General features: G+C 38.9%; 1 protein-coding gene across 6 annotated transcripts in view; it reads left to right on the forward strand.

The window, feature by feature from the left end:
• Window positions 1-27,578, forward strand: part of GABRA4 (gamma-aminobutyric acid type A receptor subunit alpha4) — a 104,907-nt gene that overhangs the window by 45,234 nt on the left and 32,095 nt on the right. For all 6 annotated transcript variants that reach the window (XR_010601471.1, XM_065596904.1, XM_008166220.4 and 3 more), the window contains 2 exons: window positions 1,207-1,359; window positions 12,238-12,497. Coding sequence is in view for 5 of the 6 variants with exons in the window: in XM_065596904.1 (XP_065452976.1) it covers window positions 1,207-1,359; window positions 12,238-12,497 (413 nt within the window). In the remaining variant the exon portion in view is untranslated. The remainder of the gene's footprint in view (window positions 1-1,206; window positions 1,360-12,237; window positions 12,498-27,578) is intronic.

The raw sequence follows: 27,578 nt of genomic DNA on the forward strand, positions 1-27,578 counted from the left end.
CCATACTGGATCAAATCAGGTCCATCTAGTTCAGCGTCCTGTTTTTGACAGTGGTCAGTACCAGATGCTTCAGAAATAGGTACACAAAATCCCAGAATGGACAACTTAGAATAACCTGCCCATGATGGAATATTTTTCCTAACTCCTGTCAGTCAGTGGCAGGTTTATGCCCTAGAGGATGAGAGTTTATAATCTATATCTATCTATTTATATATACAATTATCCTATCAAATATAACTGAATGTTTGAAGGCTCAGTTTACCCTTCCTTTCCCAGTCATTGTTTTATACACCTCTGTTATAGTGATAAAGGTACAAACAACAGTGTCATTCTAAAGCTAAAGTTAAAAGCTAAAGTTAAAATAATTCCTGCTGTACTGCTATTTACATGACTTTCTGAGACTGGTTTTAACCATTATTGTAAATCTTTCTCTACAGTCATTTTTGTTTTCCAAATCCCCATAGTTCTGAAGCACACCATGTTAGCTGAGAGTGGGTCTGATCCAAATGGAAAGATTCCCATTGACTTCAATGGCAGTTGGATAAGCTTCACCATTTGCATTTCATTCTGAATATTTCTCACACTTTTAATAATGATGGCCACCTCATGTAGTGGTTGTCAGACTAAATTAACTGATACCAGTAAAGAATTTTAAAGGCATTATGTAAGTACAGAGTATTTATTTATTCATTCACTGTTTAGTTATGACAGCAGTACTAGAATGGAAACACCTTCTGAAACAATTACAAGTTTCCATATAAACTAATATGTATCATAAGGTAGTACCTAGATATTATAGTATGGTGTCTATGTACAGTGAAATGGATATTACAGATGCCACAGCTGCATAGATGATAAATAGATGCCTTGTATGCCTTGAGAGTGTTTTCTTCTTGAGATGGCAAAAGACCTCTTAAATAGCACTTAAACCATAAAAGGCAATCCAACATTAGCTATTAATTTATAGTCTTTTATATTATGTCTCCAGAATGGCATTGTAAGGTCATATTACTTTCCATTTTGTTTGATATCATACTTCCTTTCCTCCTTCTTGTTTCCTAAGCAACACATCTTTCAGTGCTTGTGTTGCTAAGCTCTGAAGATAATATTTTCATATCTAATTCTGGTTGGCTGTCAGAAACATGGTTATTCTGCAAAATTGCATACAGGGTCAGAAGCATATTTGCCTTTTGCTTTATTTTATAGGTGAATATGTTGTTATGACAGTTTACTTCCACCTCAGACGGAAAATGGGTTATTTTATGATTCAGACATATATCCCATGCATTATGACTGTGATCCTCTCGCAAGTGTCATTTTGGATAAATAAGGAATCTGTTCCAGCTAGAACCGTATTTGGTAATTATAATCTCTTCTTCTTCTTTTTTTCCATTTAATTATGTTTCCTCCTCTAGTCATTTTTACTAGAATAATCCTCATTATGGGACAGAATATGCATACTTCCTCTAAAGCAGTGCTGCTAACATGAGAAAATAAATTAAGTTCAAAGGCAGATGGTCCTTCGTTTACTATCTGCCTAATTATAAATATTAGGAATATGTAACTTGGATCACTGGACCGTGGAGGGAAACTTCGAATATTTAACTTGGAGGGGAATATGGTTGATTGTAGCAGGGTTAAATATATTGGGACCCATCCCTGTACCCATTCAAGCAAACGGAAAAACCCCCATATCCAAATCAGGCCCTCAGCCTGCAGAAGAGACAGTTTTACCCTCAGGTGTATGTTCCTGGCTCTTCTTAGAGTAACTCCAACTGAAGTGTCATTGAACTAATTTTTTTGGAATTGCGTATGTGTGAGCACAGATCTCGGGCACAAGTCTCACTAACATCAGTGGAGTTTTGTCTGAGTAAGGAATTTAGGTTTAGGTCCTGTACTTGCAGTTAAACTGTTTCTTTTCTCCTGCTGCCTCCATGAAAATGAACCGAAAAAGCAATTAGGCAAATGATCAGAAAATATTAAAGTGACACACGTTAAAATACAATTTGAAAAGAGACGCTACAATGAACACTGAAAATGAAACCAACAAATGTGTGGAAGACAAAATGTACGAAACTAAGCTGGTTCCTAACAAAGGAATGGAAAAAACAAGCATGGTTAAAGCAATCTTGTAAAGTGACTCTCTAATGTATTGTATTTTGAAGCGAGATTAATCAGCTGGAGAGCATTCAGCCAAAAGATGTATTCTATATAGATTTAAAAGAATAATAATACTACAAGTTAATACTTCTAAGTGACAGCTCAACCAACACTCAAGCAAAGATTGAAAGACTGTCCAGCATCACAAAAAGACCTGGATAATAATCAGTAATAATAATAAAAAAAAAAAAAATCTAATGAGAACCTTACATTAGACAGGGAAGGTATACAAGAGGTGGGTTAATTCACATACATCGGCAGTAACATGCAAGGCAATGGGGATGTCCAGATGGAATGGTCTGGGGGCCTGTCGGGACGTTGCTGGTGACGTAGCATCCCCTCCCTCAATACAGAAACCAACAACTATGTTATTTTGATAGAAGTGTCACTTAGGTACTTATCTAGGGTGGATATGGTATTGTAAAGTGATAGCCAAGTATGCTAATGCAAGATTTTTGTACCCATGTCTATACAACCTTTTGCACAAGTGAAAAGGCCACAAAAAATGTACTTAAGTTGTCAAAACAAGTCTGAAAGAAAAAATTGCCAATAAAATGGGATTTCAACAATTTATTTTATGACAGAAACAAATCTTAGTCATATAAAAGGTTTCTTTGACACGTTATTGAGGCTCATTACTTAAAGAATTTTGGCCTCATGTTTTGTATTGATAAATACATAGGTTATTTATTGACATACAAGTTTTAAACATTCATTATAATAGAAGCCAGGTATACTGTTGAACACCATGGTGCTAACAAAACACTAATAGCCAATGGACACCCTCTCAGTGAAGGGCAATATGACATATATGTGTGTCTATCCTTTGTCAATATATTTGCCATATGCAACATGTCTGTCTGAGCCATCTGTAATCTCAGACTCGTCTGAATCATAGAATATCAGGGTTGGAAGGGACCTCAGGAGGTCATCCAGTCCAACCCCCTGCTCAAAGCAGGACCAATCCCCAACTAAATCACACTAGCCAGGGCTTTGTCAAGCCTGACCTTACAAACCTCTAAGGAAGGAGATTCCACCACCTCCTGAGGTAACCCATTCCAGTGCTTCGCCACCCTCCCAGTGAAAAAGTTTTTCCTAATATCCAACCAAAACCTCCCCCACTGCAACTTGAGATCATTACTCCTTGTTCTGTCATCTGGTACCAGTGAGAACAGTCTAGATCCATCTTGTTTGGAACCCCCTTTTAGGTAGTTGAAAGCAGCTATCAAATCCCCCCTCATTCTTCTCTTCTGCAGACTAAACAATCCCAGTTCCCTCAGCCTCCCCTCATAAGTCATGTGTTCCAGACCCCTAATCATTTTTTTTTGCCCTCCACTGGACTCTTTCCAGTTTTTCCACATCTTTCTTGTAGTGTGGGGCCCAAAACTAGACACAGTACTCCAGATGAGGTCTCACCAATGTCGAATAGAGGGGAATGATCACATCCCTCGATCTGCTGGCAAAGCCCCTACTTATACAACCCAAAATGCTGTTAGCTTTCTTGGCAACAAGGGCACACTGTTGACTCATGTCCAGCTTCTCATCCACTGTAGCCCGTAGGTCCTTTTCTGCAGAACTGCTACCTAGTCATTCGGTTCCTAGTCTGTAGCAGTTCATGGGATTCTTCCGTCCTAAGTGCAGGACTCTGCACTTGTCCTTGTTGAAGCACAACAGATTTCTTTTGGTCCAATCCTCTAATTTGTCTAGGTCCCTCTGTATCCCATCCTTACCCTCCAGCGATCTACCACTCCTCCCAGTTTAGTGTCATCTGCAAGCTTGCTGAGAGTGCAGTCCATGCCATTCTCCAGATCATTAATGAAGATACTGAACAAAACGGCCCCAGGACCGACCCTTGGGGCACTCCGCTTGATACCAGCTGCCAACTAGACATGGAGCCATTGATCACTACCCTTTGAGCCTGACAATCTAGCAAGCTTTCTATCTGGATCCACACTGGCAACTTTCTCACCACAAGTACACAAGTAAGCCTGTGTGCACTCCATGCTCTGTCTTGAGCAACTGTAGTTGAGCTTACACTTTGGTTTTTTTACATCCCATATAATGAATTCTAGGAGTGCTTCGGTGTCTGTGTCATAAGTGTTGGTGAAATGTGTCCACCCTTGTCATGTTGCCAGTCATTTCCAACGGGGAAGGGATGTCAGGCTGAGCCTCCATGTCATGGTTCCAGATAAGGGTCTGGTAATTTGCATGCTTGGTATATTGCAGAAGACTACTGTAAATTGGGGGAGGGCCTTGTTCCGGGCCTGATTGCAACAGAAAAGCTTATATCGTACACTATTTACATCCACTGAGTTAGCTGTTGGGTCATAGAGAAGGATTACTAGAAGTTCTACTGATTTCAGCTGTGCAGGAAATATATCCACTGTAATGCCAAAATTAGTAAGGCTTCAAAAAAATCTTTTTTCTTGACAAGCTTCCATGGTTTTAGTCTGCCAACTTCTGCCAGACTGCTGGTTGAATTACACCCAGTCAGCATATGTACTGCTGGCAACATTCTGCATAGTTGTTGGCCAAATTGAGCTGCTATTGTGTGGGTTGGTATAAACCTGGATTTATCTTTCATACCAGTATGAAACCAAAGGTCTTGAGCTATTTACTTGTGAATAAAATGTACACCGAGAACTGCAACGTCAGTGTCTGGTGCTCACACCCCTACATAAGGGTATTCTTGTGAAACGTGCAACATGAGGTTGAGTCTGAGTATCTGCTTTTTCATGCAATGAGAATAGATATTTTTGATCTACAGCCCATCTGAAGTGACCATGCAAGCAATGAGGCCAACCTTGAATCTACCTGCAATAACCATTTTCTGAGCTGGGATGAGTAAAGTTTCTGCCATATCACACCATGAATCTGACATAAATATTACCAGATGTGCTTTATTCTTGGGATTTCCAATGAATTGCTGCACTACTTTAGGATGGGTGTTTTGGAATCATGGCTTTTGACTTCATTACTTTGTGAGGACTGCTTTTGTGCACTCTCAAAAGCTTTACTTGAATCTTTGACTTCATATTATCTTTGATCAACATATACTCTTTCGCAGCTCTCATAACTCTGTAGAGGCTGGCGTACTATTCTGAAGTTCAATTCAGCAAGTTCTGCAAAGCTAGTTGCACCTCCTTGTGTGACCATTTGTATAACAGCTATATTCTCCAAGCTGTGGGCATGTTGGATACATTGACTCTGTTTCTTTTTCTAATTCAGGCAATTACTCATTCTTTGCCGTTTTTATAATAATAATTAATGGAGATGTCCCATCTCCTAGAACTGGAAGGGACCTTGAAAGGCCATTGAGTCCAGCCCCCTGCCTTCACTAGCAGGACCAAGTACTGATTTTGCCCCAGATTCGTAAGTGGCCCTCTCAAGGATTGAACTCACAACCCTGAGTTTAGCAGGCCAATGCTCAAACCACTGAGCTATCCCTCCCCCCAGGGATACCATCAGAATGTGCTAGAGCATAGGGAATTGTGGCAAACACGTGTGAAAACTTCCTTCAGATTAATCTCTATTGTTTGTGCAGCTACTACAGGATGGCTAACAACTCCCTGTCTGCAATCACTACTAACTTCAGATTTTATCTTTTCCTCATTGATGCAAATATCTTGATTGTTGAGCTTGTGCAGTGATTCAAAGAATCCAGTGATATTTGAATTTAATCTATCTTCTACAAACTGTTTCATTGCTTTGATTCCTGTATCATTCTCAGTAACAAGCTGTGTGGCAACCTCTGCGCAATGCAGTTGCAATGTTAGTGAGTCTGTTAAGTCAGCATTCAAATTAAATAGCTTTGTCATGGAGTTGGTGATGATGTGAACAACCTTATCTACATCTCCTTCATCACGCTGCATGCCCTCCTCATGTTTTCCTTCTGAAACATATGAATCTGCCTTATCACACATTACTTTCATGGAAGCTGTGATAGCTGAGTGCTTATGAGCAGCGATGAACCATCTAGCCAAGGCTCCTGGTTTCAAAATGAAACCCCATATACTCGCTTCTACTTTACTCTCACAGTTTACTCTTTGTTTGAGTGCCATGTCTGTCCATACTTTGCTGAATTTATTGCTAGACTGAGCCACAGCATGATTTCCATGCACGTACTGCTCATGAACTTTGGGGGCATAATCTGGCAGAAGCTTCATATCATTGATGTTCTTAGATACCCAGATACCATAGTTGGTGTGGTCAAAGACGAAAAATAGTGGTAGCATCTCTACCGCTGTCAACAAGGTGCAGGTCCCAGTTGCTTTCACATTCAGCTCTAATGAAACACATTAAAATGTTAACCATTTTGATGTAATCATCCCAGAATGCAAAGGTTGGAAAATTGATGTTCCAAAATTGCAGACTCTGTGCAATACATCCCGCGCATTCTTGAAGGCATCACTGAGCTGGGAAAGTGTTGCTGTCACATTTTGACATTCTTGGAGCTTGCTGTTGGTGACGTCTACATCACAGTCGCTCTCATTGTCTTGTACCCACTTACAAAATGTTATCCACTGCAGTCTGGACAAAGCCTCCACTACAAGGTTGTGGGCCCTCACTCCACGGTGGTATGATTTGCCGTTAAGTACGTTGCTTGCTGTGTTGCTACCATACACCCGCGATTCTGTGAGGTTGTCTTCAAGGCCACTGTCTTCATACTTCTTTCCAATTACAGCAAGAAATGTCTGTTATGTGGCATCTACCCTTAAGATTGTTTTCTAAAATTCCTTTGGGTGCCTCCACTGACTCTCTCTTTGGCCTTACAATATATAGTCCCATCAAATATTGAGACACTGTAATCTTGGCCAAGAGTCCTGGACATCTTGCTGACATTTTTCATTACAGTAAAAACTGTACTCGGTTCAGTAGGTGGTGCTGGCAGCATTGGACAGTACCAAATAAATGTGACGGTTGGTGTGGCAGAAGAAATCATCACATTAAAAGCTGTCCATCCTGGTAATTGCTGAGCATTCACCTTTTCAAATTTGCCTCAGATAGTTTGGTTGGGCAGCATCTTAGAATTATCCATTGTAGATCAAAGCTGGTGGCTTGTTGGAAAGTCTCAACATCAGTATACCAATTACTTTTTACTTCCCCCACAAGATTAGGTCATTACCCATGAGGATTGCACTCCAGTATGTCTTGGAACATTGCAGGAGTTTCAGGTGATTGTCTTTATGGTGCTGTTTTCTTTGTTTGAGCCTGAGCTGCCACTGTGCAAAAGCTGCCTTCCGGAATAGAAGGGGTCTGATAGACTACCATATTGAGCTAAAATTAAAACACCCTTTGCCCATGTTTTATAATTGTAAAACATGATGTTGAAATAAGCTAATTTTTTTTAGACATTACATGGTGTAAGCAAATAATAAATTACACATATAGACAAAACAAGCAGAGAACATATTTAAATAAATTTTACCATAATGAAATCAATATAGGATAAAATTAGTATGTAATTTATATAAATGTTAAGAGAGAGTCATTACTTTGACTGTTTCAAGAAATTTGTGAAGGCATTTTGACACGACTTCATAAAAAACATCCATAATTCTCAAAGTCACCACTGCATAATACCACATCTCCCCCGCCCTAAAAATCACACTTGAGGGTTAATCCCCACATTAAAATGCATTAAAGTGTGTGTGTGTGTGTGTGTGTGTGTGTGTGTGCTATGAATTTCAAATACAGGTAGCATTTTCCATGTGGACCCCCCGACTAAAAATAATGTCATGAATTGGCAGGATAACAGCTGCAGTGACAATCTTTAACAAGATTTAGCCGTTGAAAATCTACAACTTAAAGACCAAACTATGAATCATCAACTGAAATATTATGATTTGAAAGCTAGAAATCCACCAAAGATATAGACAGATGTCCAAATGCTTCAGGAAAATACTAAGTATGAAACTGAATTAATTTTAAACAAATGCTGAGATTCCTCAGAGTTCTGCAACCCCTTATTTCTAAAGCTATCCAGAAAAGAAGATGAAAATATCTAGGACACGTGTGAAGAATAATCCAGAACATCTGCCATGGTAGGCGTGCAATTGGGCAGCTGGAGGAACATGTGACAGGGGTCAATTGAAAGAATCCCTCTGTCAACCATCCCTCTGAGAGGGAAAATGTGTAGACTTAACAACACAGAGGACATGAAAAGAGCAGACCAGGACAGACAGGGATGGTGGAGCCTTCTTCATGGCCTAAACAGCATCTCATTGATGATGTGGGAAGGATTTAGATTCACAAGTTTACAGCTGAAGGCCACATTTTATCACTTAAAATAAAGCAGCGCCTATTTGGTTTAGCACAGCAGTCTAAAAATTCTCAAGTATACACTCTCCATTTTAGCTGCAAATAAAGGAACAAATGATGGCAGCCAGTCCAAAAAGCTAACAGAATGTTAGGAACCATTCAGAAAGGCATAGACAGAAAATATAATGCCATTATATAAATCCATGATATTTCCACACCTAGAATATTGCATGCAGTTCTGGTCACCTCATCTCAAAAAAAGATATCTTAGAATTGGAACAAGTACAGAAAAGGGCAACAAAATGATTAGGGTTATGGAACAGCTTCCATATGAGGAGAGATTAAAAAAGACCAGGACTATTCATCTTAGAAAAGAGATGATTAAGGAAGGAGGATATGATAGAGGTCTATAAAATCATTATTGTTGTGGAGAAAGTTAATACAAAAGTGCTGTTTACCCCTATACATAACACAAGAACCAGAGGTCACCCAGTGAAATTAACAGGCAGAGGTTTAAAACAAACATTAGGAAGTACTTCTTACACAATACACAGTGAACCTGTGGAACCTGTTGCCAGGGAATGTTGTGAAGGGCAAAAGTATAACTAGGTTAAAAAAAAAGAATTAAATGATTGCCCTCAGTGAGTTCTGAGCTTGCATTAATGCTAGTTACCATGGGAAGACGAAGCTCACAGTTTTTAGGGGCCAGTTCTATAGATCTATAGAGTTGAGTTCTGCAAGCCCGCCCACAGAAATTATGCTGCCTTGTATGGCTCACATCCTATACTAGCCAAGCCTATTGTAATGCTGATAAGTAACAGAAACATGCACAGTAGTAAGTCATCTTTGTGTTGTTATTGTATAAGTTTGGTGCCAAAATCTTACAATAAACTATGTACAAAAGATCTGATTTTTACATATCGGGTATGGGATTCTATAGACAAGGTGAGTTTTGGAGAGCTGCTGCTGGTGGATATGGGAGATCAGTGTCCCTTAGGAAAGGGGGAGAAATAATCTGCGTAGTTTTAGGGGTTTTATGTTTTTGCTTACTATGCTGATTCTTTTTTTTAAAAAATGCTTCTATGTGCATCTGCTTGGAAATGCGCAGGTGTGTTTAGGGCTCATGTCTGTTAGCATTTTAATAGAACATTATTTGCTAGTCTGGAAAGTTAGCCTACGACACACACAAACATAAGGAGCAGTTGGGGGCTGGGATATTTTTGAAATATCTTAAAGGCTTATAAAATACAGAAAATTGCATCTGATACTTTGAAAACATTCTGGGGAAGAACTTCTGCCCCGTCAACACCATTTTATTTTATTATGTTTTTCCCTTCTCAACATCGCTAGGCTCTCCCAATTGTAGATTGGCTGCTTAGTTCAGAACTTACCCATGGTGCCACTGATGGCCACGGGTAATTTAATAGTTACTAGCTTTTCAATCTCTCTCCCCAAATAGGAGAGGTTTGATTCTGGGAAATAATTGACAAATCACTCCAACATCAAGTGGTGTCTTCTTGAGGAGGACTCTGACCACTGCATGTTTAAGAAAGGTCAGCACCTTCCGCTGCTAACCAACACATTAATAATGCCATCAGTAAAGACATATCAGCCAAACTACTGGGTCTTGGAAAACAGAGTCATCTTCTTTAGAAACAACGATTTCCATAGGAATTTCTTTACTAGCTAAATTATTTTAATTAGCCTGAGAAAATCCCATCACCCACATCGGTATGTCCACTATCACCTTTATGAGTAAGACTCCTGCAAGCTCACAATGAACTGTATTTATCTTGTTGGGTTTGACTTGGGGTTAACTTCCCTCCCTTTCCATGAACCTGCTATTTTTCTTTTTACTCTCGTGCAAGGTTCCTATTCAACCTGTTATGGAACCTGCATTGGTGGCCTCCTTGTGTTCTCCAGAGACCCTATATAGTTTTATCTGGATGAAGCATTTATGTATTAGATTCCCATACTGCTAGTGTCACAGATTTACTTTTCAAAAGAAATGGGGCCAACCAACATGAGCTCAGAAATTTCAATATCCATTAAAAACTTTATTTTCAAATAGAATTATTCATTTTACATGTTGAGAAATTCTTAATCTATGAACCACACACTAAGCCAAAATCGTTACAGATATTTGTTTTCATAAGTAGAGTAAAGAGTAATCACTGAGTTTTCTTTTGGGTTATCCTGTTAAAACTTAAGCGGCATATTCATAGTACAATAAGTATATCTTGTGTTGGAAGAAGTGGAATTTTTTTGAGGCATGAACAGTGCTTGCAGTACTTTTGCATAACATAAGAATGCAAGCTTATAATTTAGTTTTATACTATGTGTTTACTTCATTGTAATACCTGAAATGCAGTTTTTGAGTTCAGCTGAGACCTTCATGCATGCAGATTTTAATTAAGTGTTCTCTTTCAGATGACAATATCTGAGTTTCATCTCCATACTTCTAGCAGAAAGATAAGGTTATGGGTGCCTTGTTAAATAACAAAGTTGCCAGCCCGACAATACTCCAATTTTTTTGAGCACCAAAATAAATTGTTTTCTTTAATCTTAATGGTGCTATTTCTACCTGGATTATCAGTAAAATAGGGGAAAAACACAAGTTTGATGGAGACGCTGAAGATAATTTGATATTTTTCTTCTTTAGCCTGAGTACAGTACTGTATATTACAATATAATGCTTTTAAAAGGAAATATCTACCAAATATTAACCCACAGCATGAAATTATATAACATACGCTTCCTGTATAAAAATATGCTGATAAGTGGAGGCACAAAGGTTTTATTGCTGTGTGTTTCAGATTACCTACACATTTCACACATGGGGCTTTTCACGTAGCTATGCATTCCCTCTAAGGAGCAGTAACACTTTATTGGTATTTATACAGTATAAACTGCATGTATATAGAATTCATGGTGGTGATTGGTAATATGTTGTCACAAGCCAGCGTTTAATGCATTATTCATAAGTGGCAAGCCCTTATATTAAGTATAAAATGCATAAATCTCCATATGAGGTAATTGTCTTCCTCCTCCTGTCAGATAAATTCCTTTTCTGCATAATGAAGCACAATCATATTTTTATGTAAGGCAGACCTTTAGGGTCCACCTATTTTGCACCTAATTTCCTCTTAGAAGTTCCATGTTAAGGAAACTCATCAATGTGGATGATAACAGCTGCACACAAATCAAAACACCTCAGCCCATAAAGGACCTCATTTTGCAGTCCTTACTCAGGCAAGTCTCCTATTGGCTTCAACTGGCGTTTTGCCAGAATAAAAACTGGAAGATCAGACCAGTCACTGTTCCCATTCGCCCACAGACCTTTGCTTGAGAGCAAGACACAGGGCTCTCTTTTCATGAAGGATTGAGAGATCTTGCTCTTCACACATTTTACTAGCATGGGAGTATTAGTCTCAACTTGGGACCTGAATTGAGATCCTCTTATGGCATTAGAGTTACGTTATCCCTGGACTGCAAGGTCAAGTGCAGTACAGCAGTGTTTTCTCACAAATTGTTGTTGCCTATTTTGCTTTAAAGCTAAAAGGATCACTAGTGCTATTTTTAAAAAAAATGAATATTCCTTTCTCCTCATTATTCATTGGCAAGATGATTTAAGTGGCATATTCAGTTAAATGATGATTATCTTGAGATCTGCAATTTAATTGCATTTTTTTATGTTATTAGGTTTTGCAATCCCAAATGGAAAACTACTAGATGGTTTTGAACTTTCTTTTTTTATTTGCATTCTGATCTATATGAATAGAGCAATTAATTTTGCTTTGTTTCTTTGCTTTGAAGGAATAACGACAGTTTTGACAATGACAACATTGAGCATCAGTGCAAGGCATTCATTGCCAAAAGTATCCTATGCCACTGCCATGGACTGGTTCATAGCTGTCTGCTTTGCCTTTGTGTTCTCTGCTCTTATTGAGTTTGCTGCTGTCAACTATTTTACTAACGTTCAAATGGAAAAGGCCAAAAGGAAGACAGTGAAATCTCTCCTTGAATTTCCAGTCATGCCAGTGAAGCGAGAACAGTGCACAGAAGAGGCACTCATGGTATTTTATTTATTTATCTGTTTGTTATACTGTTTTCAGGACTATATACACTTGTTTATGAGTCCAGTGCATGAAAAATAGCTGACAATGTATTTATAGGGTCATGTAAGAGAACATTGTAAGGGATAAATCCTGGTCCTATTGAGGGCTTTTTTCCATTGTCATAAATGGGACCAGGACTTGGTTCCATACTGTCCATTTTGATTAATGAGTTATACCTTCCAGATAGAGGGCCTAATCTTGATGAAATAGAGTGAAGACAAAAGTAGAATATTTAACAACACATGTAGCTTATATTTATCCATCTGGGAAGAGTGGGCCAGACTGCATCCTCCTCATGGGAGGGAGCTAAGCTAGAAGGTTCTCCTCGTGGGGTTTCCTCCCAAGTCATTCCATTGTGTCGCTTTCACTCCACCTCCCTGTTGCACAGGCTGTGTGTCCAGTCCACAAAATCTACAAATCCCAGGGCACCAGAGGAGACTGGGATCATTTACATGGAGGCTTGATGCCTTTCTACTGTCTGAGTGTTTTAACCTTCCCTTTACTCTCTTGTCTTCACTGGAGCCACGTTATCTGGGCCTCCCCTGGCTGAGGCTGGCACCAGCACTCTGAGAGTCCGAGACTATTACTTTTCCATGGAAATCTCTGCAAGACTAGTGGGGGTGACAATGCACCTTATCCTCAACCTAGATCCCAGCCTGCTCACTCCTTTCTACTGTCACCCCCTGCACAGTGTCCCAAGCCACCAGGGTGCCCTCTGAAGACTCCCAGACAATAGGGGTAACCACAGAGGCAACTATATCCATATCCATGTAAGAGGCAGGCCTACCACTCTCTGCATGCAGATCTGGGATTCATATTTAATTAGGATTTCAAAGAAGGAAAGAAAACATGTATCATCCTCCAGAGTCAGGATCCAATGTAGTGGTGGTGATGGTCTGGCTGCAAGCAGTAATTTTAAAATCCGTTAGATTAAAAAAATAGCTTTCGGCAATAAGAAAGTTCCCCTCTACACTAAACATGGAATTCAGCCAAATGTAAGTTTGAGGCTTTGCTATTGCCATTCATAATTTTTTTAAATTCTTGCTTCCACTGCTGAGTGATTGGACTAGGTCAGGAAAAATCAGTAGGTGTCCATCAATAATTAGATCTTTCTTCTTGCAGACTGTTTTTTAATAGTCTCCCCCCCCCAAATTTATTAATGAAGCAGTTAAAGTTTTGGTTTGAGCCTGCTGGGAAGGACTTCTCTGGGATTCTGTAACCCTTTTATATCTTCATTTATTTTAATTTATCAAAGAATTCTGATCCCCTTGCTCATGCTGAGTAGCACATTACTCCCCAGGGACCAGTCCCATTTAAATCAGTGGAGTAAGGTACTACTCAGAATAAGCAAGTGTGGCACAATCTATCCGATAATCAATGTTCCTTTATGTGCAGATCTCACAGCACTGAACCTTCATTTTCTATGAAATCAGTAAGTTGGTCAGGACTCTTATCATGTGGGATTTGTCAGATCCTGTTATTTCACGCGTGGATTTGGTTTTCAAGGAGCTGATTATTATGTCTTTTTGCACGGGCACCCCACCTAGCTACTGTCAAGCCTTTTCCATTGATTGCTTTTTAGCTATCGTAGTGTCCTAAATGAGATCTAGGTGGTTTGTATGATTCTTATTTTGATATCCATCCTGGCTAATTAAAAGTCTGACCCCCAACTCCCGTTGAAGTCAATGGAAGTTTGAGTTGTATCAGACCCTAAGAGTATGCCTATACTGCAAAAATGCCAATGGCAGCAAGTTTCAGAGCCCACGTCAGTTTCAAAGCCTGAGCGGGAATGTCTACATGACTATTTCTAGCCTCATCATGTGAGCTTGAGGCAGTTGACCTGGGCTCTGAGACTTGCTGCAGCGGGTGTTTTTTTTTTTTTTTTTGTCATGTAGATGTACCCTTTGAGTCCAGAGGCTAGATCCTCAGCTCTACTCGGCTTCAAGCCAACTTTGTGATCCCTGAGACCCTGAGTTAGTGGGGTCTGATTCTGAGCAGATGCAAACAGCTGGAGCAGGGGCCACGGTCCCAGGGGAAGAAAATGTAAAGGAAAAAGGAATTCAAGAAAGCTGCTGAAAAGGGCCTGGGGATTATAGCAGAACACTGATTGAATAAAAGCCATTTGCAAAAAAGGCTAATGTTCTGGGGTTTATTAACAGGAGTGTCATATTTGAGACATGGGAGGAAATTTTCTTTCTCTACTTGGTCCTGGTGAGGCCTCAATTGGATTAGTGTGTCCAGTTTTTGGCACCCCAATTTAAGAAAGATGTGGACAAACTGGAGAGAGCCCAGAGGAGAGCAACAAAAATGTTCAAAGGTTTAGAAAACCTGACCTATGAGGAAAGGGTAAAAAACTGAGTTTGTTTAGTCTTGAGAAGAGAAGATTGTGGGAGGACCTGGTAACACTCTTCAAATACTTTCAGGGCTTTTTATAAAGAGGACAGTGATCAACTGTTCTCCGTGTCAACTGTAGCAAGGAAGATTTAGATATTAGGAAAATATTTCTAATGATAATGATAGCTAATTACTGGAAATGGCTTCCAACAGAGGTTGTGGAATCCCTATTATTGGAAGTTTTTAAGAACAGGTTAGACAGACATCTGTCAGGGATTGTCTAGCTATATTTGGTCCTCCCTCGATGTAGGTAGATGGACTAGATGACCTCTTGAGGTCCCTATCTGCCCTGCATTTCTATGATTCTAGGATTGATCTCTTCCCTCCACCTTCACTCTCTATTGCCTTCCTTTCCCTCCCTTCTTCTCTTTCCTCCCCTGCTGTCCACCCACTTCCATTTTCCTTCCCATCTCTTTGCTCTCTCACCACCCTCCTCCCATAGATATTCCATAGTAGCACCCCTATGGATACTCTGAACATGGAATAAGTATGTGCACATGTAGAATTATTGCAGAGTACCTATTGAGTTTTTAATTCACACCATAACTTGGTTCACAACAACTTTCCTATGTAGGCAAGCCGTGAGGTTTGAGTTCAGAAGAATTGCAGGCCAGTGCCCAGTGTTTAGTATTAATACACCATAAAAATAACTTTTAAATGTAATTTCTTTTACTATTATTTTGTCTCATCCTAATTAGGTGATTCACTTTGATTTCTTATGTCAATCCTGTTTGGTTTCTCATATGTTGATGTTTGTGTTAAAATAGTGGAATTAGCAATAAACTTGGGCAAAATTTGTGAAATTAATGAGACCTTTTTTTAAAAATTGTCTTACATAATTTAGTCCCCCTGAAATTTAGATTGTTGGCAGAATTTTGACAGATTGGCCGTTGTCCACAGGGAAAAATGTGAACATTCAAAAAGACAGTTAGCCAGAACTTTGCACTTGTAAATTTTGAAAAAGCTGTCCAAAGTCTTAAAGTCCTAAACCCACTCTCTGGAGCATAGCCAGAGTATCTGTATTGTGTGATAGGAATCTCCCACTCCCCTTCCTGACTCAGACTGAACTGCCCCTGCTATCGCCTGCCCTGGGAGGTGTAGTGATGACTATGCTCGCTTTTCACCATTGAGATTCTCCAAATTTAGGGTAGCTTTAGATCCCCTCAAAACAACAACAAAAAGACAATAACTGATATTATGCAAAAAAAAAATAAAAACAAAAAAACAAAAAATGCTATATATTAAAAGTAGAACTAAGTTCTGCCCTTCTCTGGGCTGTTGTTCCTGAATGAGTATTCCTTATCTATATGAATGATCCCAATAATTTAAGTGGAGTATTTCACATAAACATGGGTTTGCAGCACTGGCCTCTGTATGAGGAAGGCAGGATATTGGACTATGAAGGTGGGTCCCTTGTGATGGAGGGGGTTTGTACAGCCCAATAAACATAAGAATTAAGCAAATTAATAATAGGATTTGATAACATTAAGATTATTTTATAATTAGAAATATTTTTTCAAGTATGTATGTCATCCATTAGATCTGTTTCCATGAGACCAACAATAATTTTGAAATGTGTTTTTCATGTAAAGTCAATGTATATATTACTCAGACCAATATACTGTGTTTTTTTTAAAGAGATATTTAGATTTTTAATCAAAAGCCCATTCTCCAAATGTCTGATAGATTTTCCTTAGAAAGCTGTTTCATTGGAAAGAAATGCATTCTGGTCTATTTGCATTATGCAAATCTATACCAGAGGTAGCATAGCTTTGACTACAGCATACTTTGACAAAGTTATTGGCTGTATGATGTGACTAGTTGTTCTTTTGTGTAATTACATTTACTTCACTATGTTTACATCATGAATCCTAATATATTTTAAATTAAATTACATTTTGTCTAAAAAATAAAGTAAGTGTTTTTTCAGAGCATAGTTTGACAATCTGATGCATTTTAACTCAGACCAATATATTCCAATGCGCTCATTACTCAATAATCTAACACAACTTTCTGACATCAGTGGATTTATTTCCATACTTGGGCCTCAGTTCTGCAATTGACTCTGCTCTTGTGAAACAAATTATAGGCTTGGTATCTTGGGATCCAATTTTGATGTCTTTACATAGGCAAACCTCATTCCTCCCTCCTATCAGCCATGGTCTTTCTGAGACGCTTGGAGATGTTCGATGGAACTCAATGGGTTTTGGATCAGGCCCTTGAGCCTCCATTGTGATGCACTGGTGTTGCTGCAAGCATTGCACCATAACTTAAATTAAAGAGCTTAGTGGTACACTGGATACATCACATGGGATGTTTGACTGAAAGGGAGTGTTCTTGCATTATTCATACTGAGATGCAAATATTTATTCTCTTTTTGCTGTTTCTTCTTCTTGAGATTGGTTTTAATTCTGGTATTTGGCCATACTGTAAATATCCAAGTATTTATTTTATTAAGACACAAGCAGTTTCTGTTTTCCACTGTCAGTCAAGGTTATAATAATAACTTTTCTTATCAGGCCTGTAAAGATACTCCTTTTACTGATACCTCTGTAGGCTAATTTAAATTTGATAACTTTATTGTATTACATTTACCAAGGCTGTATCAGCTCCCGTAAGAAATGTAATTTGTATGTCACAAACAAAAACTGCCTTGGTTTGTGATTTTTTTATTATTATTATTTGTCTCCAGTTTGTTCCCATAAAAAATTGACAATATTTTGTTAGTGTTTATATCTATAACAGTGAGTTTTTCCTAGTATTGTTCTGTAGCTGGTAGAAAGTGCTGGTAACATAGCAAAAGACTAATCAGCTCACATGAGCAGGAAAATCATGTCATATTAGTAGGTCAAATTCTATTCTCTGATGTGCAGCTCCTCTTGAAATCAATGAGGGTTGTGTGGATAATCTGGAAGGGTAGAAATTGGCCTGTGACTATTTTTATATTAGAAATTGCTTTGTTACTGCAATGATTTAACATACAGTAGTGGGTCAACGTGAAGTCAATATTTATTCAGAAACATGGTGACTGGGCCTTTTGAGGAAAAATTATTTTTCTTTCCCCTCTCTTATGATTTCCATCTTAGGGGGTAGCAATTGCTTCTGAAGGTCAAGGATGGGAAATAAGGGCCATGCCTTATTGCTTTTAAGGGCTTTGTTCAAAGTGTATTCTCAGTTATGCGTTGCTTACTTTCTTTCATATGCAATTTCTGAACAAAGAGACATGCCTTCCCTACACAGTGTTCTTCTCCAAGTTCAGCTCCTTTCTGTTGCTCTTGTCAGCTCCTTGTCCTCTCCCAAGCCTTCAGTTCACTCAGTTCACTATCTCCACGCCCACTCAGCCCCTCTGGCTACCCTGCCTTCTGACTGGGACGCTTAGTGCTGCGGTGCTTGATGTTACCTCCTCCCCACCATGTCAGCTTCCTTTATTGTTGTCCAGTAGACAGGAAATTGGTCACCTATATCTGCCCAGATAACACTCCTCTGCCCTGGGCTTATGGGTAGTGGGATGTTTTGTGTGTGTCCAGTCTGTAAAGAGATAGGATATGGCAATCCAGGATGCAAGGAATCTGCACTTCTCCTAAGCCGCTTCTGCCTGCATTATTCCTGAGGAAAGTGCAGCAGAGCTTAGAGTTACCCTCCTCTGACCCAAACCAATAGGCGAGGACAGGTAGCACCTATCACAGCCTGCCCCCCCTCAAGTGTAACCCTGGGGTGGTGGGGCGGGCAGCAGATTAGCACCTTGTTGCACCAGCAAGAGTGAATCTGGACCTGTATGTTTTGATCTTTGTTTCGGAAAAGCAGAAATATTGTTGTATGTCATTAAGGTTGCCAACTGTGATTGGCTGTATTCCTGGAAGTTTCATCACATGATATAATTTTTAATTAAAGATTAATCTTTAATCCCTAGAGACTCCAGGACAAGCCTGGAGGGTTGGCAACCCCAGTGCTGGAAGAAGCTGAATGATTTATGGTTTGTCAGAATCCTGGTTCTATTTTTATGTTTTTTGTGGTAGTTTCACTTCCATTTAAAGACATACTGACTTTTTGTGTTAAAGAAGAATTTCATCACATTTTGGGTCATTTCAAAAAGTTCCATTTTAAAAAGCAAATCTCTTCAGCACTATTAGTAAGATCTTTATCCTTCTCAGTGTATCTGTGGGATGTCTGGTTCAAAAAGTAGATCAGTTTAAACAAACCCTTTCCTACCATTCTGAGCACTTAAAATTAAATCAAATATTTTTAAAGCTTAAAGTTACAAATAGATGTAATTCATACTGACACGGTTCCCCTTCGTTTATCTTACTAACCCAGCTAAAGTATTGTTGGCTTATTGGGTGTCTGTTTAAAAATCTTATAATTTTTGGTCATTTATTATCCAAATCTAGCACATGCCAGATATTCTCTCATCATTGTTGTTTGAGGGTTAAATTGTGACCACACTGAGCCAATAGGAGTTTTGCCATTGGCTTTAATAGGGTAGGATTTCACCCTGTGACTTCAGGCACAGTGCTGAGCAAGGAGAGATGCATAAGGTGCACCCCACAATTCCTCCCCCTGCTTCCTCTTTGCTCTAATAGCGGCAGTACATGATTAGCTCCCCCGTCCCCACTTTAGCTATTCTAGCCAGTGAGTAGAGGGCTGGAGCCTGCCCCGAAGAGGAAGTAAAGTGGCAAGTGGCTTTGCTTGCTCCAACATGACCAGATCTAATGTTCAGATAGCCCATGGATGGGTACCTGCTCTCTTACCCCCTTGCATGGACGTGCAGTCACTCACATTCTGGCCCTAGCTGTTTAGTTACACAAGTGTTTAAATAACGCTAGAAAATGGAACAATGATTCAGTTTTAAAATGTAATAGTAGTGTTTCATTTCTCTCTCCATGGTCTTAGGCATTTAAAAACAAAAAGTAGTGGTGTTGAGCAGTTAAATCCAGCTAGGAACCAAATGAGAGATACTGGCCTTTAAAAATGTCAGGTGGTCATGCCAAAGGAGGAGTATGATCAAATAAAGCAAAGGAGGAAGCTTTCAGTGCTCTGTGAATAATTTCTTTGACATGTCAACAATTTTCTATCGCTTTAGTTTCATTAGCATCTCTGCTATCAGTAGTTCAGAGTAATAATGAGAGAGCAGTTCTGTGTGGGATGAAAGTAGATGTGGGTCTAGAGTGAGGGGCAGATCTCATACTAAACCCTATTTGAAAGGTCCGGTAGTGATGACTAGCTGACTAACTGTGTAGTGATTCAATGTGCATGCGGGGCATTTGGATACCCGAGGATAAAGTCCAGCTTCTATTGAAATATCACTGTTAGCCTGCTAAGGCCCTGAGAAGCCCTACGCATGCCTTTAACTTTACATACTGTGAGTAGTCCCATTGACTTCAGTAGAGTTAAGCATATGTGTAAGTCTTTACAGGATGGAGCCTACCTGCCAACATTGCAAGTAGTTTAAATGGGCTTCTTAGTATTTCACATTAGCAATATCATTCTGAAAGGTATACATCAAAGAGTTCTATTAACTTGGATGGTCCCTCTCCAGAAACCTTGGATTGATGATACCTTTGATACGGTTAGGACGTGGAACATTTTCATAGGCAGCCACAGAAAAGTGAAAGCTTTCTTCCTTTGGAAGGTGAGCAGAGTAGTTCTTGGGAGATGGAAATCAAGGTATTAGATTTAGGAGGTCAGATTCTGATCCCACAGGTGTAAATAAAAAAAAAATCCATTCAGTTACAGATCTGGGTCTGTCCATGGATAATCAGGTTGTAATGACAGCAATGTGACAAAATTGTTTGACTTTAAAGTTGTTCCCACAGGAGTTCTGTCACAGCAGGTTTCTTGTAAATAAACAGGATGTCCTTCTGGAGTGCTTCCCACCTGCAAAGCCTGCTAGGAAGTGTAGCAGTTTGCTAATTCTTGTAACTTTCTAATACTATAAAGAACTGCCAGAAATGCAAGCTAGGCACTGTGAGGCTCTTCTCTGTCATTACTCATTTTAAGCTCCAAAGGCCTGAGTCAAATTCCACTGAGTTAATTGGGTTTTGGATCAGGCACTTACTTTGGAAATTAAAGCATAAATAGATAATGTTGTTCTTGTAGGCCTCTGTTCAGGAAAGCACTTAAGCACATGCTTAATAAATGAAAGCACATGCTTAAGTGGATTTAAGCACATGCTTAAGTGCATTCCTCAGTCAGGGAGGATTGAACAGATCCACTGAAAAGTAAATACTCTTCAGTTTCACCATTGAAATAATAATGGTGGTTGTTTTAATATTGGCTTCAAGAACCCAGTTAAGATTTGTATCAAACCAGTTTATCAGATCTTTTTGTCTTCTAGTTTTTAATGAAAGTAAATATTGAAAATAGCCAAATATTGTAATATCTTGGAACATTTTAAAAACACAAAAGGAGACTAAGCCCCTGGCTGGACGGAGTAGGATTTTCAAATAGTTCTGAATAAATACTATGCTTTCTAAAGAACAAACAAGGAAAAGGCTACATTTTTTTTAAAGTTGTCATTTCAATAGTCGTCATTTATATGAATGTGTATTCATCCACAAAAAGGATCAATTTGCCTATTTCCTGTAAAGATATTTATGATAAACCTGTGAGTTAAATTTGAATTGTTATTTGTACTGTGGCTTCAATATTTTTTCTTGGTTTGAAAATTGTTATGGGAAAAACTGAGCAGTGAGATTTATGGTACAGGTGAGCCCAAGCACCACCAAACTTTAGGGTGCGTTTTCTATGCTAATTGGGACATTTTAGCTGATTTCATTTATACTCTGAGGGGATGAGGGTGGGAGGAAATAAAGCTGTTAGAAGCTTGGAAAAATCCCTCAGGCAGATTAGTATGTTTTCAAAGGCATTTTCACCAAGCCACTGTAGCAAATTTAAGGAGAATTTAAGGTCACTGGAGAATTGAAAAGTGGAGAAAACACTTTTTTAAAGTCCTTCTAATTTCTAATCAACTCTTTCCTCTCTTCCTTTGAATACACTTTAGGGAACAATTCTGCAATGGCGGATAAACAAATAGACCTAACGGATCTTTTCCATATTCAGTTCTATTTCCTGATTCTCAGACTCTGGCCTTATCTAAATTGCATGATTTTTTTGCATTTTTATTTTAAATCTTGAGCCTAAATATGGCACAGCTGGAGGGGGTGATATGACACAGTTGAATATCTGGCATTACAGATGTTATTGAAAGATACTCTTTATAATCCTTATTATTTCTGTTCCCATAATAATTCATAATTTGGAAATCAATAGAATTTAGAAATAGCTTTTGTGCACTATGGTATTCTTCTCTCTTTGTAATGGAATTCATTGTCCTTTGTGCAGGTGTAGATTTTACTAGGACTAGGCAAAACAAAATCTATAATGCATTTCTTCTGAAAATATTGATCCCCCTGGCTCTGGAACATCAACCTAAGAGATTTCTATTCCAAGTTTATATGTTTTGCTGTGACATGGTGAATCAGGGCCAGAAAGGATTTTTGATTTTCTTATAGTACATGATCAACATTAAATATCTGGGGGAGGGGCAGAAGTGAACAATGCATACTAAAGATAGGAAGACCACTGTTGTTTACACTGATGAGAACATGTTATCTCCATGGCAAACCTCAAATCTCGTGCAATTTGGCAAGCTGTCACGTCCTCCTGAAGTAACTGGAAATCACCGCTTCTGTAGGAAACAACAGACAGGATAAGAAAAGAGCTCTTGGATTAGAGTGCAATGGAAAACGGTTTCTAAACTGGGATAAAAGCAGGTTTTCATGGGGTGGCTAAACAGTACTGTACTTATTGACAGAATCTTGGCCTACATTTTCCAAATTTATATTGAAATCCAGACAGGTGACCACCCTTACCCTCACAATTTCCTCTTAGATAGGATTTTGAAAATTAGCCATATTTGCACTTTATTTACATGTGCTTTGCAGTGGTTGCATATGTAAATTAAGGAATTGTGGCACTAGTGGCTAAGAAGCACCATCTGAAAACAAAATTACTCAATTTGTTCGTGGAAGAACCATTATTATGCTGGCAAAGTTGCATGTAGTTGAAGTCACATAAAATGCGTGCCTTTTGGCATGAGTAACTGAGTTCTAATTTTGAAAAATCCACACTTTGACTGTGTGACATCAAATTACTCCCTGTTCTTCTTGTACATTAAGTTAACCTGCATGTGGATTGTAAATTACTGAAATCTTAGTTAGGGTTACCATATTTCAACAATCAAAAAAGAGGACGGGAGGAGTCCCGCCCTAGCCCTGTCCTGCCCTAGCCCCGCCCCTTCCACTCCCTCTCACTTCCTGCCCCCTCAGAACCCCCAACCCTCCCCCCACGCCTTGTCCCCTGACTGCCCCCTCCTGGGACCCCTGCCCCTAACTGCCCCCCAGGACTCCACCCCCTACCTAAGCTCCCTGCTCCTTGTCCCCTGACTGCCCCCTCCTGAGACCTTCCCCACATCCTAACTGGCCCCCTAGGACTCTACCCCCTACCTGTCCCCTGACTGCCCCAACCCTTATCCACACCCCCACCCCCAGACAGACCCCTGGGACTCCCACGCCCCATCCAACCACTCTCCACCCCCTGACAGCCTCCCCCCCCCCCCGAACTCCCAACCCCAATCTAAACCCCTCTGCTCCCTGTCCCCTGACTGCCCCCTCCTGGGACCCCTGCTCCTAACTGCCCTCCAGAACCCCACCCCCTATTTATGTACAGGCGTGACTACCTGCCCTTTCCTGGTTACTATACGCGGCCAGTCCGCATCCACATCCAGTAGTTAAAATAAATAAATAATCTAATGATTTAAATTGGAATTTCATCCATTAATAAGTATTTATTATATAGTTAAAACCATTCTATTGAAGGGCAGATATTAAATAACACTAAATATGTTAATGTTCAAAACAATATTAAAAATTTGAAAATTTAGAGCATGGAAACCAAAATAGCTAAAATTTAGTTTTGGCAAGATACACGGAATGGAAACTCCGGGATCTTTACCTGTCACTGAATATAGCCATCATACCAATAGTGGAATATAAAACAAGTCTACATATACTCTCCTTAAAATTTTTACTTCTGTCCATTCCCAATAATTGTAACAAATCATTATTACCTTCACTCCACTTGCCACGTGCCCCAAGCACAAAACCAAAGAAGTGGATATTTTTACCTCCCGTTAAGTTTTTAATTTCTTCCTCTAACTCAAGATAATAAGCCACCTTCTCACTGTGGGCTTGTTCCAAACTTCCGGCATTATCCTCCCATCGCACTGTAACATCAACCACCACTGCTGTATCTCCTTTTATAAATATAATATCCGGCTTTCTTAACTCACCCTTACTATTTCTCAAATGGGGCTCTATCATTGCCTTCCACCCTAATTTACCAACCTTATCCACAACTGCAGACACTACTCTATTATGCCTTTTTATCCTAGCATTCTTAGTCTTATAACATTGTCCTGAGATATGGGGAACAGTCTCCCGCACTTTACCGCACCATCTACAAAGAGCATTCACACCTCCTCTTCCTCTTGCTAATGTCTCCCTAGTAGGATAAATATTTGCCCTAAGCTGCAATGCTGCGATATACGCTGACGATTTAACTTTACTAGAGTTTCTAAAAATCGAATTACTAATTAAATCATTTTTAAAATATTTTATCCCTATTCCCTGACATCTCAGTTCCGACCATCTTAAAAATTCCTCTTCCCTCCATTTCTTGGGATGAGATGTTACTGCACTAAATGACAATATTTTATCCACAAGATTTTCTCCTGCATATAGATAAGATAGGTCCATCCAATCATCTCTCGAGACAATATGTCTCCTCCATTTACGAATTAACATATTTGGGATTTGCACACTAAACTTAGTGAGAGCTAAACCACCATCCCTACCTCTAGAATAAAATATCCCATCTGTGGTACACTGAGGTAAATGTAAAATCTCTTTAACTATTTTTCTAACTAACACATCAAGATCGTCTAAAAGATTAAAAGGGGGTTCTATTAAAAGAAGATTATAAAATAGCTTCGGTAAGATGTATGTCTGTAAAATTAATATTTTTTGGGCCGGTTTTAATGGGGCCTTAATTAAATTCTCACTCCAATCTTTCAATTTTTCTTTAAGTACCGGTCCCCCTACACCTATCCAGGGATCTATTCTAGCCCCTAAATATTTTTCAAAATCCCCTGGTTGAACATATTCAATCTTCTCTGACCCTATCTGCCAATTATCCTTAGGATTAACTACATAGGTTTTATGTTTAGTTAAAATATGAAAGCCTTTCGTTTTCTTCACATTAACAGAGAGATTAGTATTTTTACAAAACTCCTCTAAGATACCCAAATTTTTGATCATTCCTTTATATGAGCTACTTAAAATTGCCACATCATCGGCAAAAGCCAATGACGTGACACTATTACCCTTAACATAAAAACCACTTCCTTCTACTTCTAATCTAGTTAAAAGGGGATCCATAGCAATATTAAACAAAATTGGGGACAACGGGTCACCCTGCTTGACCCCCCTCCTAATTAAAATAGACTCAGTAGCTTCATCACCCACCCATACCCTAGTTGTGCAATTATCATAAAGGTCCCTAATAATATCTATAAAATGTTCATCTATACCAAATCTTCTCAACCCGGCTATTATATGTCCGTGTCCCACAGAATCAAATGCTTTAGCCAAATCTACGAACACTATTGCAATTTCATTCCCATTTCGTTTAGCCCCTTTAATCAAATTAGCTAATATAGCAATATTTTCCTCACACCCAGGGGCGGATATAAACCCTTTTTGTCTACTACATATCTTAACTGTTTCCACCAGTCTTTTTGCTAATATTTTGGTATAGATTCTAATCCAAACTGACCCAATTGTCAATGGTCTCCAAGATGTTAACTTCTTCATTTCCTCCTCATCTTGTGTCTTTGGTATTAAAATCGTTCTATTTTTCTTAAATTCATCTGGTACCTGTCTATTTAGAAACCATATATTAAAAATTTTTGTAAGTATTAAGGAGTCTAAATTAAAAATATCCCACAAATTGCTCACTTTTACTTTATCTGGGCCAGGAGCACTATCTTTTCTTATTTCTGTTAAAGCTATTCTAATCTCATCCACAGAGATCGGACTCATTAATATATCATTATCCGCATTCTCTGTGGATGATGGCCACCCTATCATATTACCATGTCCAATTGTTCCCAAAATATTTACATAGTATTCCTCAATTTCTTTCATAGGGATAGCACACTTAGCCTTATCTGGCTCTCCCATTATAATGCGAGTCAATCTTCTTCTATCCTTATCAAATAATTGTTGATAGAATTTATACTTAGCTTTCTTTGTAGCATATCTCCTAATTGCATTAAATTGCTTCCTTCTCCCCTCCTTTCTAATCTTCCCTTTTCCTTTATTCTTCAACTCTATTTGACTTTCATTTCTAGGGTCCTGTCCCTCTACTAATGAATAACATAATTTTTCCAACATTGCCCATCCGAGAGCTTTTGTTAAATCCTCCTTTAATAATCCTTCAATTTCCCCTAAACTATTTATTATTTCTCTTCCCTCCCTACTTTGTTTTCCCCGTTTACATATTTTCTCCACTAAATCCACTTCTGGATGTCCTTTTAGTGGGAAAATCCTCTCTCTTGGGGGCGGAATTTCTAATATATTTACTCTAATGTCCTCTACCTCAGTCACTTCCTCCCTATCTCCTGTTACCACTAACTTCTTCTTTGCTAATTCTCGTCTTTTATCTGATATTTGTTTATTCGTTTTGGTCCTCATCTCGCTCTCAATACATTTATTTATATTCCTTTTCCCAATATATTTCCTTTCCAACTGTATAAGCTGCGCAACCTCATCTTTAGTCCATATACGAGATCTAGTCGATCCCTCTTTGATCTTACTTTTAGCAGCCATATCTTCTTTTCTTTGCTCATTCCTCACAGCAGGGTGTCTATGTCTACAGTGTTGGCTCAATCCAGATCTAGTATGAAAACCAAGCCCACAGACCGAGCACGTATGGCTCTTCATTGGGGTATCCGCCTTCTTGGGTATGCACTTGGGGTAGTGGCAAGCTATATTATGATATTGAGAAGATTTTCCACATTTACTACATACAACTCGTATGGCTTTACTTTTATGAACCACATTAATGTGTTTGGCCCATTTACCAAATGTTGGTAATATCTGGGGACATATTGGACAATTAAAACTATCAACGGGATACTCTAAATAAAAAACCCCATCCTTCCACGAACTACTTTCTAATATATTTATATTACTACCAATACTGTTAAGATCCTTATTACGATCCCTATTAAAATCAGTACTTGATTCCCTAACATATGGATCATCAAATGTACTTAAATACTTAAAATCTGGATTAAAACTGTCCATAGTTAAATCATTAAAAGTGTCCCTTGTAAAAACCATCGGTAAGATAGATAAAATCTCCTCACCATGATCATCACAAACATTCTCCTCTACCTCCTCTCCATGCTCCACTGGGAGGACTTGATTCTCACTCTCATTCTCATGAGACTTCATTATAGTCCACACCATTTTATCCATTGGTCCAGCGACCCTGATCACACCCCTAATATATTTAACACTG

Source organism: Chrysemys picta, chromosome 5 (genome assembly GCF_011386835.1).
Source record: "Chrysemys picta bellii isolate R12L10 chromosome 5, ASM1138683v2, whole genome shotgun sequence".
NCBI classification, from domain to species: Eukaryota; Metazoa; Chordata; order Testudines; family Emydidae; genus Chrysemys; species Chrysemys picta.